The 15,538-nt window shown below is 43.8% G+C and overlaps 2 protein-coding genes across 5 annotated transcripts in view; both read right to left on the bottom strand.

Annotated features, from left to right (window-relative positions):
- ddx31 (DEAD (Asp-Glu-Ala-Asp) box polypeptide 31) overlaps nt 1-3,467 on the bottom strand; it is a 15,894-nt gene extending 12,427 nt beyond the window's left edge. For 2 of the 3 annotated variants that reach the window (XM_060053080.1, XM_060053082.1), the window contains exons 1-3: nt 3,198-3,467; nt 2,713-2,867; nt 2,083-2,187 (exon numbers count right to left, since the gene is read on the bottom strand). In XM_060053080.1, the coding sequence (XP_059909063.1) occupies nt 2,083-2,187; nt 2,713-2,814 (207 nt within the window). In that variant the 5' untranslated portion in view covers nt 2,815-2,867; nt 3,198-3,467. The remainder of the gene's footprint in view (nt 1-2,082; nt 2,188-2,712; nt 2,868-3,197) is intronic. The other variant, XM_060053081.1, reaches the window with a different exon arrangement.
- A 1,207-nt stretch (nt 3,468-4,674) lies between these two features.
- Nucleotides 4,675-14,995, bottom strand: ak8 (adenylate kinase 8). 2 transcript variants are annotated; one of them, XM_060053105.1, is made up of 14 exons: nt 14,754-14,994; nt 14,141-14,225; nt 13,954-14,003; nt 13,729-13,839; nt 13,486-13,554; nt 10,667-10,748; nt 10,451-10,522; nt 10,084-10,284; nt 9,612-9,743; nt 9,208-9,297; nt 7,312-7,453; nt 6,218-6,298; nt 5,617-5,746; nt 4,817-5,454 (listed from the first exon to the last, which is right to left on the bottom strand). In XM_060053105.1, the coding sequence occupies exons 1-14, from the start codon at nt 14,835-14,837 to the stop codon at nt 5,344-5,346; spliced, it is 1,440 nt and encodes a 479-aa protein (XP_059909088.1). In that variant the 5' UTR covers nt 14,838-14,994; the 3' UTR covers nt 4,817-5,343. The 2 variants fall into 2 exon arrangements, with proteins under 2 accessions (XP_059909089.1, XP_059909088.1); XM_060053106.1 differs by lacking the exon at nt 13,486-13,554 and having other exon boundaries at nt 4,675-5,454; nt 14,754-14,995.
- Between the last annotated feature and the right edge of the window lie 543 nt (nt 14,996-15,538).

Genomic DNA, 15,538 nt, shown 5'->3' with positions numbered 1-15,538 from the left:
TAGTGTGACATGGCTGTGATATAGTGTAATATGAATGTGATAGTGTGACATAGCTATGATCGTGTCATTATATGGTTTTCACACAATGTGCCATGGCTGTGATAGTGTAATATGGTTAGGACAGTTTGATGTTTGTGATATAATGGGATATGGTATTGATTGGTTTGTAATCTTGTCCTATAGTATGATATGCTTATGATAGTGTAATGTGGTTGTGTAGTTATGATAGTTTGGATGGTTGTTGTGATAGAGTGCTATAGTGTGATTGTCTCATATGGTGTGATGTTACGTGATATGGTTGGGAAGTAGAGTAAAATAGTGCTATTGATATTCTTCTGGTGATGTACCGTGAAAGGTTTGTTAATGTTTCAGTGTGACAGGGGCCCGGTTGTGTTATAGTTAGGTCTGTCAAGCGAGTAAAACATTTAGAAGTGATAAATTACATGTTTTCCATATTTAATCAGTTCATCCCAAAAAATATTTATGCACCGTAAACTGCATATGTCAATGTTTTTAATACATCACATCAACAGCGGACAAAATATTCTAGCTTTATGAACATTTCTGTTTACTTTTATTAGAGATCAAGTAAGAACAAAAACAAAATGCAGAGTGTCCAACCTAGCATTAACACAAAACCACGGATTGAAACAATCCAAGGAACCACAAAGGTCAAGCATTTACCAACATGCTCAAATCACAGCTCATGGCAATCAGAACAAGACGCTTGATGCTTTAAATGTCATTCAGTTGGACAACCTCAGCTGCTCTCCCATTCCAGCAACTGTTAATCAACAGTAGCATATACTTTTCATTCAATATTGATTTGGGATTTATAAACAGATTTTTCAAATCAAAATGGGTTGGTCTGAATAACCGTAGGTATGTTTTGGACGTAACGTGCAATAAACCAATGAGAGTGCCATCTCCCATCCCCTTTAAGAGCCATGAGCGCATTTGAACCTGACGAGTTCATATTGTGACAGCGCGTTTGCAGTCTGCGATGAGACAAATGCATGACTACATTAATTTCAAACTACAAATGGCTCAATTTATGGCCGAATAATATGACCTAATTCACACATGGAATAGCTTTTCTTCTACAACTTCAGAAATAGGCCTACTGAGTCCTAATGTCAATTTCAGCAAAGAAAACTTAAAACACATATCATATGCGGTCCTGTGGCCGCAACTGTGGGTCTATTTAATGATATGCGGCAATACATTAACAAACATTGTTTCTTACCAGCATCGTATACATTATCGTTATCAACTTCTGTTCATAATGTGCATGTGTCCCCCCGTTAATATACATCGCAATGGACTGCAACTCCTTTATCGATCTGTAAGATAGCACCATGTATCATTTGTGCCGGAACACACCTGTGCTTTTCGCCGACACGCCTCTCAGGGTGCAAGTTTAGTGGCGCGAGTTGACTGCTGGGGAAAATCAGCTTTGCGCAGGTTGCAAACTAGCAACGATACATGCGTCGGTGTAGAAAGTAAATTGCGCTGGGTGCAAGATAGGGCCCTATAGGTAGTTCAATAGTTACAACTAACATCGGGCTGTTTGAATAAGGACAAGTACAGGGCTACTCAAATATGCTCAATCCCAAGTTTTTAAAGCCTAGAGGAGAAGAGTGAAGCCCGCTCTCCAGTGAGGGGTAGGCTGGTAATTAATTAATTAATAGCACTCTGAGATTCTGCTTAGAATGAAGAGTGCTCAACAAATAAAATGAATTATTATTATTATTATTATTATTATTACCCTGTAACCCAGATCAATGAAACGGGCCAGGAGCATTGATTATCTCAGTGACTGAACATAATGACGGCACGTCCTCGTTCTTCTTATGCACAATAGTTTGAGTGCCGTGATCGGCTCTTCTAGTTGCTAGCTGCCATCTGACAACAAGGTTAGTAATGAGTGCCGTTAAATCGGATTTGCATTGACACACTTATTATCGTGTTTATCACCCAGCCCTATTTATAGTTTGATATGCTTGTGATTCAGTGTGATGAGCTTCTGATTTAGCGCTGCAGTCTTTTATGGTTATGATCCAGTGTGGTGCCAACTCTAACCTTTGAGATGATGGGCGCCTCTTCCTCCTCCGTCTTCCTCTGTTTGAAGGATGGCATCGACCTCATCTCCGGCCCGGCCTTCCTCTTCCCTGCCTTCTGTTTTTTCTGAGAAGATACAGACACAACAAACACCTTATTTTAAGTATTGAACAAATATTACCTTGATGTGACCAATCTTTTCCAAACTGCTGCTTGTGTTAAAGGAATTGGCCGGTTTGTTGAGACTCCAGGTTAATTGTTGACGTCGAGATGTTACATCTAGACCTCTCGGTCTGGATGTTAATCAGCCGGGTATTTTGTTCCAACTCATAACCTCCTGCGGTGTAAGTGTGTTCTGAAACTGGGCAGTCTGCAAACCATTGACATCCATTTGATTCCAAACAAGTGTGCCTGCAATTGTTCCCACAAACGAACAAACCACAAGTTGAACCTGTGGTCTTAACAAATGAGCCAAACCATTGAACTGATGTTGTTAGAAGGCACTTACTACCAGGGACGGATGGGCAATCTCTGGTAGTGTACAATGAATTGGATACTTGAATAGTGACTTGGCCACTAGCTCAGAGATTTCAGACTTTACTTGGATTGGATTTTCCCTTTATATCACTTGTGAACACCTCTGCAACCTACCAACAGCCATTTCTCCTGGCCGGAGAGAGGCTTCCTCCTGGGGGCGACGTCGGGGAAGGCCTCGGTGTGGATGTTAAGGGACAGCTGGTCGTTAGAAGACATCGCTTCTTCTGTTATTGTTGTTATGAGTGAGTAGACTTGGCAGACACCTTGATCTGAAGTGACGAAGAGAAGTACAGTAGTGTTCGGGACAGTTAGTGGTCAGACATCTTATTGGAGGGTTTGTAAAAGGTAGGTTGTGGTAGAGGATGTAACCAGCGGCCAAACACCGTATGACTACAATAATGTCCTGCCAATTTAACATAAGGAATGAGTCAAACTGAACGCTTACAGCTAAATGGCTAGGGTAATGCGGCTCACAAAGATACAAATACTGCAAAATCAACATAACATGGAAATATACGTAATATCATCTTATCATGTCTGCTGAACCATCAATTGGTGTTTGGCGGCTCTTAAGAAAAGGATCATAGCAGATTTTCTACCTCGGTGTGTTTTTCGGTCCAAACCCACGTGTGGATATGTAGCAGTCCGTTGTTTTTAGCCTTCTAGGAGCAGGCGTTATGCTTTGAATGGCAGAGCAATTGCATCATTATTAATGTACAGGCTAATACAAACTCGACTTACATAACCTTGTCAAGATGACGACACTGGACGTTACTTTTCAATTGAAAACTATGGAATTTAAAACCCCAAAACACGCATGGAAGTCTTCCTGCTGCGTCACACAAGCCACGCCTCTCGGCTCGGAACGAGCGCCGCTGCCGAGTGGTATGCGCAGAACTGCGTTTATTCAGCGCAACGTTTTCAAGCGTTCACGAGTTGCAATCGTCAATGGGGCCTAAATCAGATTAACACTATTCTCCTGAAACAACTATACCCAGTGTGATATATAATCTGCTATACATATATTGTCCTTATGGTGTCATTATGTCTGTAGCATTTTTATTATCATTTTTTGGTTGTTTTCTGTAAAATCTGTACCTTCTGACATGGCTGCATGATGGGACTTAACTGCAATTGTAAAATGAGTGCATTGGTTTCCGTTTCACAGAAGGAAAGTTGCATACCTGAGTTCGACACATGAGTGACAGGACACGTTTGGAATCTTTCAACCAGGTTGAAATGCAGCCACTATTATGAGACGTTTATCCTGGGCTGGAACGACGGTGTGTTCCTGTGAAAGAGGCTTTGTCTGCGGCGACATGAGCAGAGCCACAGCGACGGTTGAACCGTTTTTTTTAAAGTCTTGTGAATCAGTCTTGCTTTACTTTTAAATGCTTTTCACATTTAAAGCGACAATTTTGTTAAATTACTATAATTAAATCTTTGGCGCGGAACGATCAAAGTCCTGATTGAAACTACTGCCATCCTTGGGGACGGAACTTGATTGACAGGTCTATTTTCAGCCCTCCTGCTAACACGTGCGTGCGGAACAGGAGTCAAATGGAATCCGACAGTTGATGATCACATGATGGACAGCCAAGCAGAATCTTGAGGCCATCACTGACTCCATTTGCAAGCAGGTGCAATGAGAGGATTTAGTGTCAATACGGTTATGATGTCTCTTTTTTTAAAAGGCTTTTATTGAACAAGTACTAACATTTTGTATGATGGCCTGGTTTGGAAACTAGACTTTTAATCAAAGTCGCTTACGTAGACTGGTAAAAGTGGCCAGCGAGATCAATGGGGTGGGAGAGGACCAGTTGAATGACTTCTTTAATAGGGAGTTGCTCAGGAAGGCCCGTGCCTGGACCCTCGCGGTCACACCTTGCAGGGAGGACTCAACATGCTCCCCCTGGCACGAGACCTCAGAGTGCCGAGGGGGCTTTTTGAACTTTGAACCTCCGAAATGACACCATGGCCATTATGGTGAACTGACTGCATTTATACAGCACGATTCTAACCAGTGGGCACTCGAAGCGCTTTACAATACATTACTTACATGCACACATTCACCCACCGACGGTGATGTCCACCACACAAGGCCTGTTTGTTGGGAGCAGTTAGAGGGAGGCGTCTCGCTCAGTGACACCTCGACACTCCGCTAGGAAGAGCCGGGGGATGGAACTAGCAACCCTCCCGGTAACCAGCCAACCCGCTCTTACCTTCTGAGCCCCATGCCGCCCCGTCGGGACTCCGGTGCGATTCCCTCCCTGCTGTTGGGACAGACCTGGATGAGAGTGCGACGTTGCTTGGTCATTTGGGAGGAGCACAGGTCGGTACAGGCCTTCATCCAGCCAGCCTACCTGAGAGACGTTGTCTATGTTTTCAACATATACGCTATCATGAAGGTAAATATATATATATATACCCATTATGTCGAAATACACTTCTTTTTATTTGATTCCATCAATGCAGTCAGGCAACAGCTTATTCATGAGATTTGTAAATATGTAGTGTTTTCTCCTCTCTTCCAGTGCTGTTAATGTTTTCTTATTTGCATTCCATTCTATTTGATTTATATTTGGAGAGGAAAAGACGTCTGTCGGGCTCTGCTTCCTACTGGTTCGGTCTGATGTCGGCCGCTTAAACACTCTGCTCTCTACTGGTTCGGTCTGATGTCGGCCGCTTAAACACTCTGCTCTCTACTGGTTCGGTCTGATGTCGGCCGCTTAAACACTCTGCTCTCTACTGGTTCGGTCTGATGTCGGGTCGCTTAAACACTCTGCTCTCCACACACTCAAACACAGTGTGGGGGTCCTGGTCAGCGTTCACATGGACCCCATCTGGAAATAAAGCCTGGACACACACACACACACACACACACACACACACACACACACACACACACACACACACACACACACACACACACACACACACACACACACACACAGTATCAGCCACAAAAACTACAGAATTGCAAATCTCAAGTGTGTGTGTGTGTGTGTGTGGTGTTACCTTTAGCCTAGCAGCATACATCCAGTATTGTGTGAGTTTTTCTTGGACCCTGGCCGGTTTGTCGTCTGGATGGGTCTGCAGCCTGGCCTCGACCTCTCGGTTTGGGGCTGGATGCTCCAGGCCATGGTGCCTTCACATAAGCACCTTATTATATCACTTCATCCAACATCTAAGTGAACGGTCTTCCAGAATACATAATGAGAATACATTTAGGCACAGACTTCTGTAGAGTTTTGCTTATTTCTTTTTTAAGAAAAGTTTGATAGATAGTTAGAAAAAGATTCATTGTCCTTAAAGTGTAATTTTCATTTTCAGAGCAGAGGGCACACGGTAAACCACATACACACAGTACACACTATATAAGCAAATACAATAAGACACTGAATACCACAAATACTGACGCATTTACTCAATACATGCTTGAGGTCATTGCAGTTAACCTTCAGTTTCATCTTGCGGGATTTTGTTAATCTCAAAGTGTGTACAATTACGATATAGGGTTTGTTAATGAATGAGTAGGAAGGTGTTTGTAACGTTTGGGTACAGGGCATGGTGAAGGCGTTGGTACCCGTGTAAGGGTGCGGTGATGTGTGTTGTGTACCTCTCTCCACTGATTGGATCGATGGTCCTGAGAGTTAGCCTCTCAATGGCAACATCATCGGTCATCTCCAGGAAGAACACTCTGGATGAAATATAGCGTAAACAAGCAAGTGCACACACACACACACACACACACACACACACACACACACACACACACACACACACACACACACACACACTCTGTCCATCAGATAAAATAATGATGACTTCAGAAAGTCTGGACAATGATGTATCTTTGTTGTGTCAGCCTAAAGTGCCTTCAAAAGGCATAGGAACATACAAACAAACACACACACACACACAAAAACACACACGCATATTCTCTCTAACAGGGTTGGGGTTCTGTTCAATGTGTATTTTAGAATTGAGAGCAGGAAAATATCACTGGTAGGGTTGGGGATAGTATTCCCAAGGGAATAACCATACTCTGCTAATGCACTGTTTGGTATGTCTGCCCATGTGTGCACATGTGTCTGTGTGTGTCAGGCTAATTAATTTTGAAAAAGCGTCCTGAATATTTAATGAATATTTGTCTTTAAAAAAATAGAGACGATTTTAGAGTGGACACATTTCCTATTCATACGGCATTCAATATTTATTTGAACACACAAAATACCCAGGGGAGGAGAATGTGAATGTGAAGTACAAAATAACAATATAAAAGGGATAATAATAATTATTTTCATTAAAAGTTGGTGGAAAAAGTACTTTGGAGAACATTGTCGTGCTGAATGTTATCAGTGATGGGGGGGGGGGTGTTCAAATCGATAATGAATTATATTTATTTCTATCTTATACTTATTAAAATGCAACCATAACCCTAGTCTGATTCCTATCCAAAAACAGCATCTTGAGGAACAATCGGTTTGCCCCAGTCCCTTTGATCCCCACTTTGTCATGCTGCATGTAGGGTTGTGTGTTCAAGAGGGGGAGTCATCTAATGCAAACCAACGCCCCCTCCATGTGTGTGTGCGGTAGCGTGCGAGGCCCAGGGATGTTCTCTGGGCTGGATCGCTGACGGAGTCGGACCACGGTCAGTCCGGGTGCGTGAGGCGGACCAGAGAGGGCTCTCGGGTCCACGTGGCGCTGTACCTGCTTGGTTTGTAGGTGGAGTCCTGCAGGCGCCTGGCTTGCTCCGGCTCCCTGGGGAAGCCGTGGAGCGCCCAGCCTCGGGTGGTGCAGTCCAGGGCGCTCAGTCTCTGGCTCAGCACCTGCAGGACCACGCTGTCTGGAACTAACAACGCCAGGACCCCGTTAGTAACCACACACCGACTCCTCCTCTCTACCAAGCTACGTCTGCTGGAGATCAGGTTATCTGTGTAGCGTTTGTGTGTGTGTGTCTGTGTGTGTTTGTTTATGCGTGCTTGTGTGTGCATGTGCGCATTGGCTGTGAGTTGTGTGTGTTTCATGTGTTTTGTGTGTATTGTACTATCCATCTAGTAGTACTGTGGTGATCAAACCCATTATGAGTGAACCCCCCCTCACAATGTTTTATGGGAGTGGTTCTGCATTTGCACAAAACATTATGGAGTGGAGGAGGAAAAATATATGGAACTGCTTGAACCAGGCAAATGTTACCTGGCAACGCGGTTATTACTCAAGAATGAAGAATATAGAATTGAGTGAGTATCATGGGCATGTGAGTTGGGTTATTCTGCTTCCCTTTGTAGGATTATATGTTCTACTCTCTTAACTGTTGCCAAATCAGTGCAGCCACAGATCCTGGCTATCCAGTTCAGACAATGCTAACATCAGAAACATTCTCTGCCAAATCCTTGCAGAGAACTGCACAGGACCAACATATTAAGTGTATGTATATATATTATATATACATACACTTAACTAGTGTGTTACAGCTATTCATCACAAAATATTTAGTGCTACGATCCATCATGGATGGGGTGTCATGTGGCTCAGTAGGTGGAGCGGGTTGGCTGGTAACCGGAAGGTTGCTAGTTCGATCCCCAGATCCTCCTCGCTGTGTGTCACGCTGTCCCTGAGCAAGGCACCTAACCCTAACTGCTCCCGACGAGCTGACTGGGCTTGAATGTTTGATACCGCTGTCGGTGTGTGAATGAGTTCATGAATGTGTACATGAATGGGTAAATGTTAGGCAATATGGTAAAGCACTTAGATTTGCTACTGGCTAGAGAAGCGCTCTATAAATGCAGTCCATTAACATTCATATTTGTCATAATTGATACTTGTATTTGATCAACTTTACTCAAACACACATTATAGGCAACGGCGGATGTCAGGCTAAAGTGCCAAACTAAAGCTCTCCTGATGACTGACTGATGTAAGATGAAGCGATAGAGGCAATATAGAGACAGGCGATATTGTGTCCGCTTTAATCCAGTGGGCCACATCATCACAGCCGTGTGCCTCTGAATCCTGACAACCAGCATGTTCTTTAACACAAGCTGTGATTCACAGAAGAACTAGCTGACATCTTCGCACACATACACACAGACACACGCGTGCGCGCACACACACACACACACACACACACACACACACACACACACACACACACACACACACACACACACACACACACACACACACACACACACACACACACTCTAAGCCCTCTCTCTCTCCAGAGTGTAGCTGTCATATTAGTGACAGGACTTCAGTAAGTCTAAAAACACAGCAAAAGACGGATGGCTAGATGGATAGATGAAGAGACATTCATGTCATGTGAAGATGGGACGAGAGGGGGATGGACACAATTCAGTCTGTCCTATTTGCACTTAAAACAAGCTGTCTGTGTCTTTATTCTTTTAACCTTCTTCCTCTTCTTCTGTATGCGTTCTTAATTTTCTCAAGGTGTGTATTTCTGGATGTGTATGTGTCTGTGTGTAGTTTATTGATGGTATATGTTTAAAATGCATGTATCGTATTGTGAACACTGGTGTGTGTGTGTGTGTGTGTAAGAAAAATGAGTGTGTAAAGATGTGTCCATGCACGTATAGTGTGTGTTACCTCGGTGACCTGTCTCTATGTAGGGCTTCACCAGCTGTCCCAGAGTGGATCCATCGGCTGCTTCAGCCTTTAAAAGCTGTCCACAATTCACTGACACAAGTAGAGAGACAGACAGACAGACAGTTAAACACCACAACCAAATAACAACCTGTAAACCTCCATTCCTGCTCTTAAATGTTTTCATGTGTCTTGGTGGGCTAACCTGTAACAGAGACGTGATACAGTGTAAGGCTTGTAGCAATGCAATGAGTATCAGTGGTGTAATATTATTACATTGTATAGCAATAATGAAAGGTCATTTTTATCCTCCTTTCCAGCAAATTCTGCCACATGTACAGCAATGTTCATTAATGCATGCTGTCCCTCATTAATGAAAGAACCTATGGAAATGAAATGGAACTGACGGTCCACCAGTTTGTATTTGTCGGCCAGACGTCTGGCCACGAGGCTCTTCCCTGAGCCCGGCGGGCCCACCAGGAGGATTCTGGGAGTCTGAGGGGCTCTCGATTCACGCCGGGTCAGGACATATCTTAGGACTGAGACGCAAACCCACACACATACGCATGCCAGCGTAACCACAACAGCACACACGCAGGCGCACACACACACACCCACACCACCACCACATTAGTATCTACTATATTTCTTACCTCAATCTTGTTGCAGTCTGTATGTAGATGTGTGCATGTGCGTGTGCGTGTGTGTTTGCATAAACGTGTGTCTTTATCTATGTGCATGTGGGTGTGTTTGTCTGTATGTGTGTGCATACACGTGTGTGTGTGTGTGTGTGTGTGTGTGTGTGTGTACTTGTGTGTCTATTTATGTGTGCATACGCGCGTGTGTGTGTGTGTGTGTCTGAGAGTTGTAGAGGCCCACCCTCTTCATAGACATCAGTATGTGGTTGGTCAGCGTTGATGGTCTTCAAGACGTGGCGGTAGGCCGTGCTCAGGCCGGCGACCTCCTGGCCGTACAGCTGGAGGCGGGCCAGGCGCCGCTCCTCTGAGCCCCCACTGTCCTGCTCCAGACGCTCGGCCACCTCCGGGTCGGGCGGCCACACGAACGTCTGATGGTACACGTCTACACAGGAAGTGACATCATAAGGTGCGTGCGTGCCTGGGTGTGTGTACGTGGGTGTGTGTGTGTGTGTGTGTGTCTGTTTGTTGTGTGTAGCTTGTGTGGGTGCACCTGTTTGTGTGCGTGTGTGTGCGTGTGCGTGTGCGTGTGTGTGTGTGTGTAGACTGACCTCCAGTCAGAGGGTCCAACATTCTTCCCGTTGTCCTTTGCAGCAACATATCCTCAGAAGCTTCTAGAAATACTATCAATACATATGCAGACATGCGTGCCCACGCACGCACACACACACAAATGAATGTAGTCTGTATTTCATGTAACATAAAAGGCATTGAGTGCATTACTGCAGTGTTACAGTATTATGGAGCGTGACCACTGCATGCTTTACCCGCGTGGTTAGGGATGACTCCAGCCGCTTGGAGCGTCAGAGCATGAAGGCGAGTCTGAGGAAATCCTTCTAGAACCCATCCCTGGAAAACATACAAACCACATACTGCGGTGACACTGCTGGTCTGTAGCCACGTGTCAATGTCACCACCACTGATGAGCTTTAGGAAACCCTTTCAGACGGTTAGCCAAGGGCTGAGAAAGAGTTCACACTTTGTCCGATCAGAGCATGGTTGGTGCAGGATTTTTGGGGCTCACTCCAGGAGACGCAGAAAACACGATGACACAGCCCCGCTAACAGCCAGTGTGAATCAGAAGAACGCAACTCAGGCAGATTCCCCAATAGCCAACCACAGTGTGTCTTACAATGAACACGTGAGGAGTTTGAACAGTGTTTGTAGACTGGTGCTTTCGATTTAAGAGTATTTATTTGGGTGATATTTCTTAGAATTGCCGACCGTCAGTTATTAGTGAGAGTAATGCTCTTCATGTCTGTCGATCACAGGGGATTCACAAGGGTGCAAAAACATTGCAAGGGAAGGAACAGGGAAAGGGGAGTTTTATTTTTGGTTGTGTTTAGTCTCAAAAGCTTGCTGTATTCTGCCCTCAAGGCTCTCTTTCTCTTTACAACTCGATAATCTTTCTTACAGCACCTTATATCCAGGTCTTGCTCTTAGCCCTGGGCAAGCAGATACATGGGGCACCATGGGTCAAGTGATCCCTGGGCTATAGTAGCCTTGGGCAGTTAAAATGTTAAGGGCCTCTCGGAGGTTTGGTACTCTGACATGACACTACAGTCCGCTTTATTTTTTTTGTCTACACATACAAACATGTTATCGTCTGCTTTTCCCCAAAATTATGAAATGTGATTCAACAACAAAGGCTGCAGTTTTTATTGACCAAACTATAGCCAACATTTTTTTTTTTATTATTAACGCTATACATGTGATAGACTGCCAACAGATGATCTCAGCCATCATTGGAAATGATAACATACTCAAAAATGACAACTTAAACTTACAATGATGAACTATAATCTTTGTGGTGATATAGCGGTGAATGTTTACTACTATTAGTAGTAAGGTTATATACTATCTACTATAAGGTTATCTACTATCTAGGTTATATACTATATAACAGAGGGAGGAAGAGAGAGCAACACAGACATGTGCTCGCAGTGCTGCAGTTCAGACAGGATGGGGCAGCTTCCTTAAATAAGCGGTCAATCATCACACAGTCACGCACAGTCAGACACACATGCTCACTAACACTAACACACACACACACACACACACACACACACACACACACACACACACACACACACACACACACACACACACACACACACACACACACACACACACACACACATTAATATCCCTAGAGGCTCCTAATGTGAGCTGAAGAGGGGAAAATAAATAAACGGTCATTCTTTTAGCCCCCCAGGCACAACGAGCATCAGCACAGGAAAAGAAGCCTTGTGCCTGGCTGTAACCTATAATAGACACACTCTTCTTACTGTATCATTTTTATATTGGTAGAAAAGGCTTGCTAAAGTCTTGCTATACTATAATTAACTCCCTTTGACAGGTGTGATCTTGCTGTGTCCCTCCCAGCGTCCCGTAGTTCAGATTCACTGCAGAGTAGTAGTAGTTGTACTCCAGGCCAGCAGTGGCTCCCCACCAACGCCCTATGGGGAAGGACTGGTATCCCCTGACAATTTGTTGGGCCTTGGTGGGCTTGCTGTATGTTCTTTTTATTCATACTGTAAACATTGGCTCACATGCAGTTCATTAATGGTATAAAAGACAGAAAAAAAGAAAGAAATCTGCATGTTTAAAATGCTCGCAGCTCTGCAATGTTTGAAATGTAAAATAAATGTCTCCCTCTGTGGAATTCCCATGTTTCTCTTTGAGACTCACTGTCAGCAACGACGAAAACTAGAGTCAGCCTTTACAACCCAGGACCGGGAAATACAGCAATAAATAGACGGATCAAGGAAACACTGTATCAAAGACAACGTGGTGCTGGGGCTGGTGAGCAGAACACATTAGAACAGTCTGCGAGTTGGTGGTTGTGTTTTATCTCATGTTATAAAGCAGCAACACAATTAGCTCCTACAAGAATCACACCTACACCTCCACTATCGTAGGGGTATGTGTGTTATAATATTTACCTGTGGTTGATCTAGCTTTGTGTTGTGCAGTGTGGTAAGTGTGTGGTATATGAGTGGAGTTTGCATTGTGTGTGAAATATGATTTGGGGTTACTTTAATCATGATTTTGATTACTTTAATCATGATTTGGAGTTACTTCAATCATGATTTGGGGTTACTTTAACGTGATTTTGGGTTTATAAATTCATGATTTCGGGTTCAAGGTTTGTGATTATTTTATAAATAATATCAGGTTAATACAAAGTCATTGAAGACATTTCTGAACTTATTTCTGGTTTCATGGATTCATCATTTCTGTATTATGAATTTAGGATTTTGGTTTCATAGCTTTCTAGTATTGAGTGCATGATGTCAGGTTTAAAAATTCATAAGATCCTCTAGTTCTCTGAGATCGCTCCCTAACCACGCTGTGGTCAGGGACCTAACATGTTGAGATGAAACCCTCTTAATCTATGGGTCGGGACTCAAAAAGGGGTCGCGATGGAGTTGGAGGTGGGTCGTGGACAGTTAACGCACAGAACCCCTCGTGTCTCTTATCAAGCAGACGTTTTCAAAGTACCAGCGAATTGATTAAAATGAATGTACATCATCATGTAGAATATAACACAGACATTTTACTTGAGATTATTCTTCCACATTACCTTTCTGAGGCAGTCATTTTTGGACAGCCTGTGTTGGATCAGCTCTACCCATATGTCAGCAGGAATCTCCTGCACACACAAACACACACACTCTTATGAGGCAAAACCGTTGTGCATGCATGAGTGGGGTGTGTGTGTGTGTGTGTGTGTGTGTGTGTGTGTGTGTGTGTGTGTGTGTGTGTGTGTGTGTGTGTGTGTGTGTGTGTGTGTGTGTGTGTGTGTGTGTGTGTGTGTGTGGTGTACCTGTTGCATTTGTGTGTATTGCATGGCCTGCTGGCTCAGCTCTGTTTCTTGTTTGAAGAGACTGTGGGTGGTTACATGGACTGAACCCAGCTCTGCACACAGTCTTCTGGCCTAAACAACAGACAATACCACAGACAAACACAACATCACTACCACTACTCCTAGCCTAGTACTACTACTACTCACTGTATAATCAACCCATTCATAATTGATCCATCTACTTACTATGGTTGTCTTCCCAGAAGCAGGCGGGCCCAGCAGAATAATCTTAGGAGCTGCACAGACAAACAGACAACCAGAGAGACAGACAAACAGACGGGACAGAGAACAAGCTGATCAGAACCACATTGCCAAAGAACACACCAGACAGAGGACGAATATTGGAGATGAAACCAGAAGAAAGACGACCAACGTTCAACTCTTCCTCTCTTAAGCAGACTCATCAGGTAGGATATGGGGTCATCTGGTTTGTCCACCATCAGACTAGACACCATCGTCTGAAACCAGCAAGTACAACCAGGAACCATGCAACTAGTATACCAGCAGAAGCAGGCCTATGAATTATTTGACGTGACGTGAATTATTTTAAATGTAATATAGGCGTATAATAAACAATGCACATACATTTTTCTGAGAATCTGAAGGCACTCCCTTCAAACATACAAACATAGCGTAGGCTACACACCAAACATATCATGAGGAAACAATTCACATCTATGATGTGATCATAGCCATATGGTTCACGGCGCAACGCTAGTGGACATTGACTCACAACGCACTGTTTACACCATCGTGAGTTATTTAATACACCAATCTATTCTTTAAACATTCACATTTGGAGAGAAAGTAAGCCACACTCAAGTATGGCTACTTTATGAAGGTGTGTAGCAGTAGGCCTAGCAAAATAATCCAGCACTTAAATTTAGAACGTGTTCAGATTGAACGTTAATATTATGTATATTCCCCACCACGAAGTGATGGAGAATATCAGGACTAGTAAATCCACAATTAAAACATTTTGTTACCTGTACTAAGTCAAATATATCGTGTTTCTCTGCGTAGATGGACATCTCCGGAGGAATTCTGATAGGTTTTACCGTTTCGTCCATGACGAATTAGCTGGCAAACCGCGAGCGAACGCTATCTAACCTAAGTATCCAACCTGAAAAGTAAATGTAAAAGTAAGGAGCTAATAAATACGCATCTGTCTTTCCCCGTTTCTATGAGCCCGACATGTTTGGAGAGGTTGCCTAGCAACATGGCTCGGAGGCAGAGGCGGCTCGGAGCGGGGGCGTGTCCACCTCGCTAAAATACCATCCCACTGCCCAACAGAAGTAAGCGAACATCTCATGTATGGCGCGCCCGGTAGTTCACAGGGTAGAGCGCAATATGTTATACTGAGTACTGTATGACTGTATGTCGTATGACTCAGTACCCATGAAGTAGCTCTCAGGTTCAAAAAGGTTGGTGACCCCTGCTGGTAGGCCTATATCTCCCCCCCTCTCTCCCATACCGTCCTGTCTTACTCTACAATAAAATGGTTACCCCCGCCCCCCCAAAAAAATGAATCATATATTGCTGTAGACCTTTCCATATTTAACCAACTATAATTCAAACACTGATGTTGAGCATTTACAGTGAGATATGATTTTTACTTCTGCTCAGAGCAATTGGCTGATTGGTGTGTGGTAGTTCTAGATTGACAATTGTATTCGAATGTAATATTTCCTTTGGTTGACCTTACTAATCGTATATACCTATATTACTATGCAGTGCAAACAAGCTGGATAACTAGAAATGGGAGAGTGAG

Source organism: Gadus macrocephalus, chromosome 6 (assembly GCF_031168955.1).
Source record: "Gadus macrocephalus chromosome 6, ASM3116895v1".
NCBI classification, from domain to species: domain Eukaryota; kingdom Metazoa; phylum Chordata; class Actinopteri; order Gadiformes; family Gadidae; genus Gadus; species Gadus macrocephalus.
The sequence above is the reverse complement of the archived record's forward strand: the minus strand, read 5'-3'. Positions and strand labels throughout refer to the sequence as shown.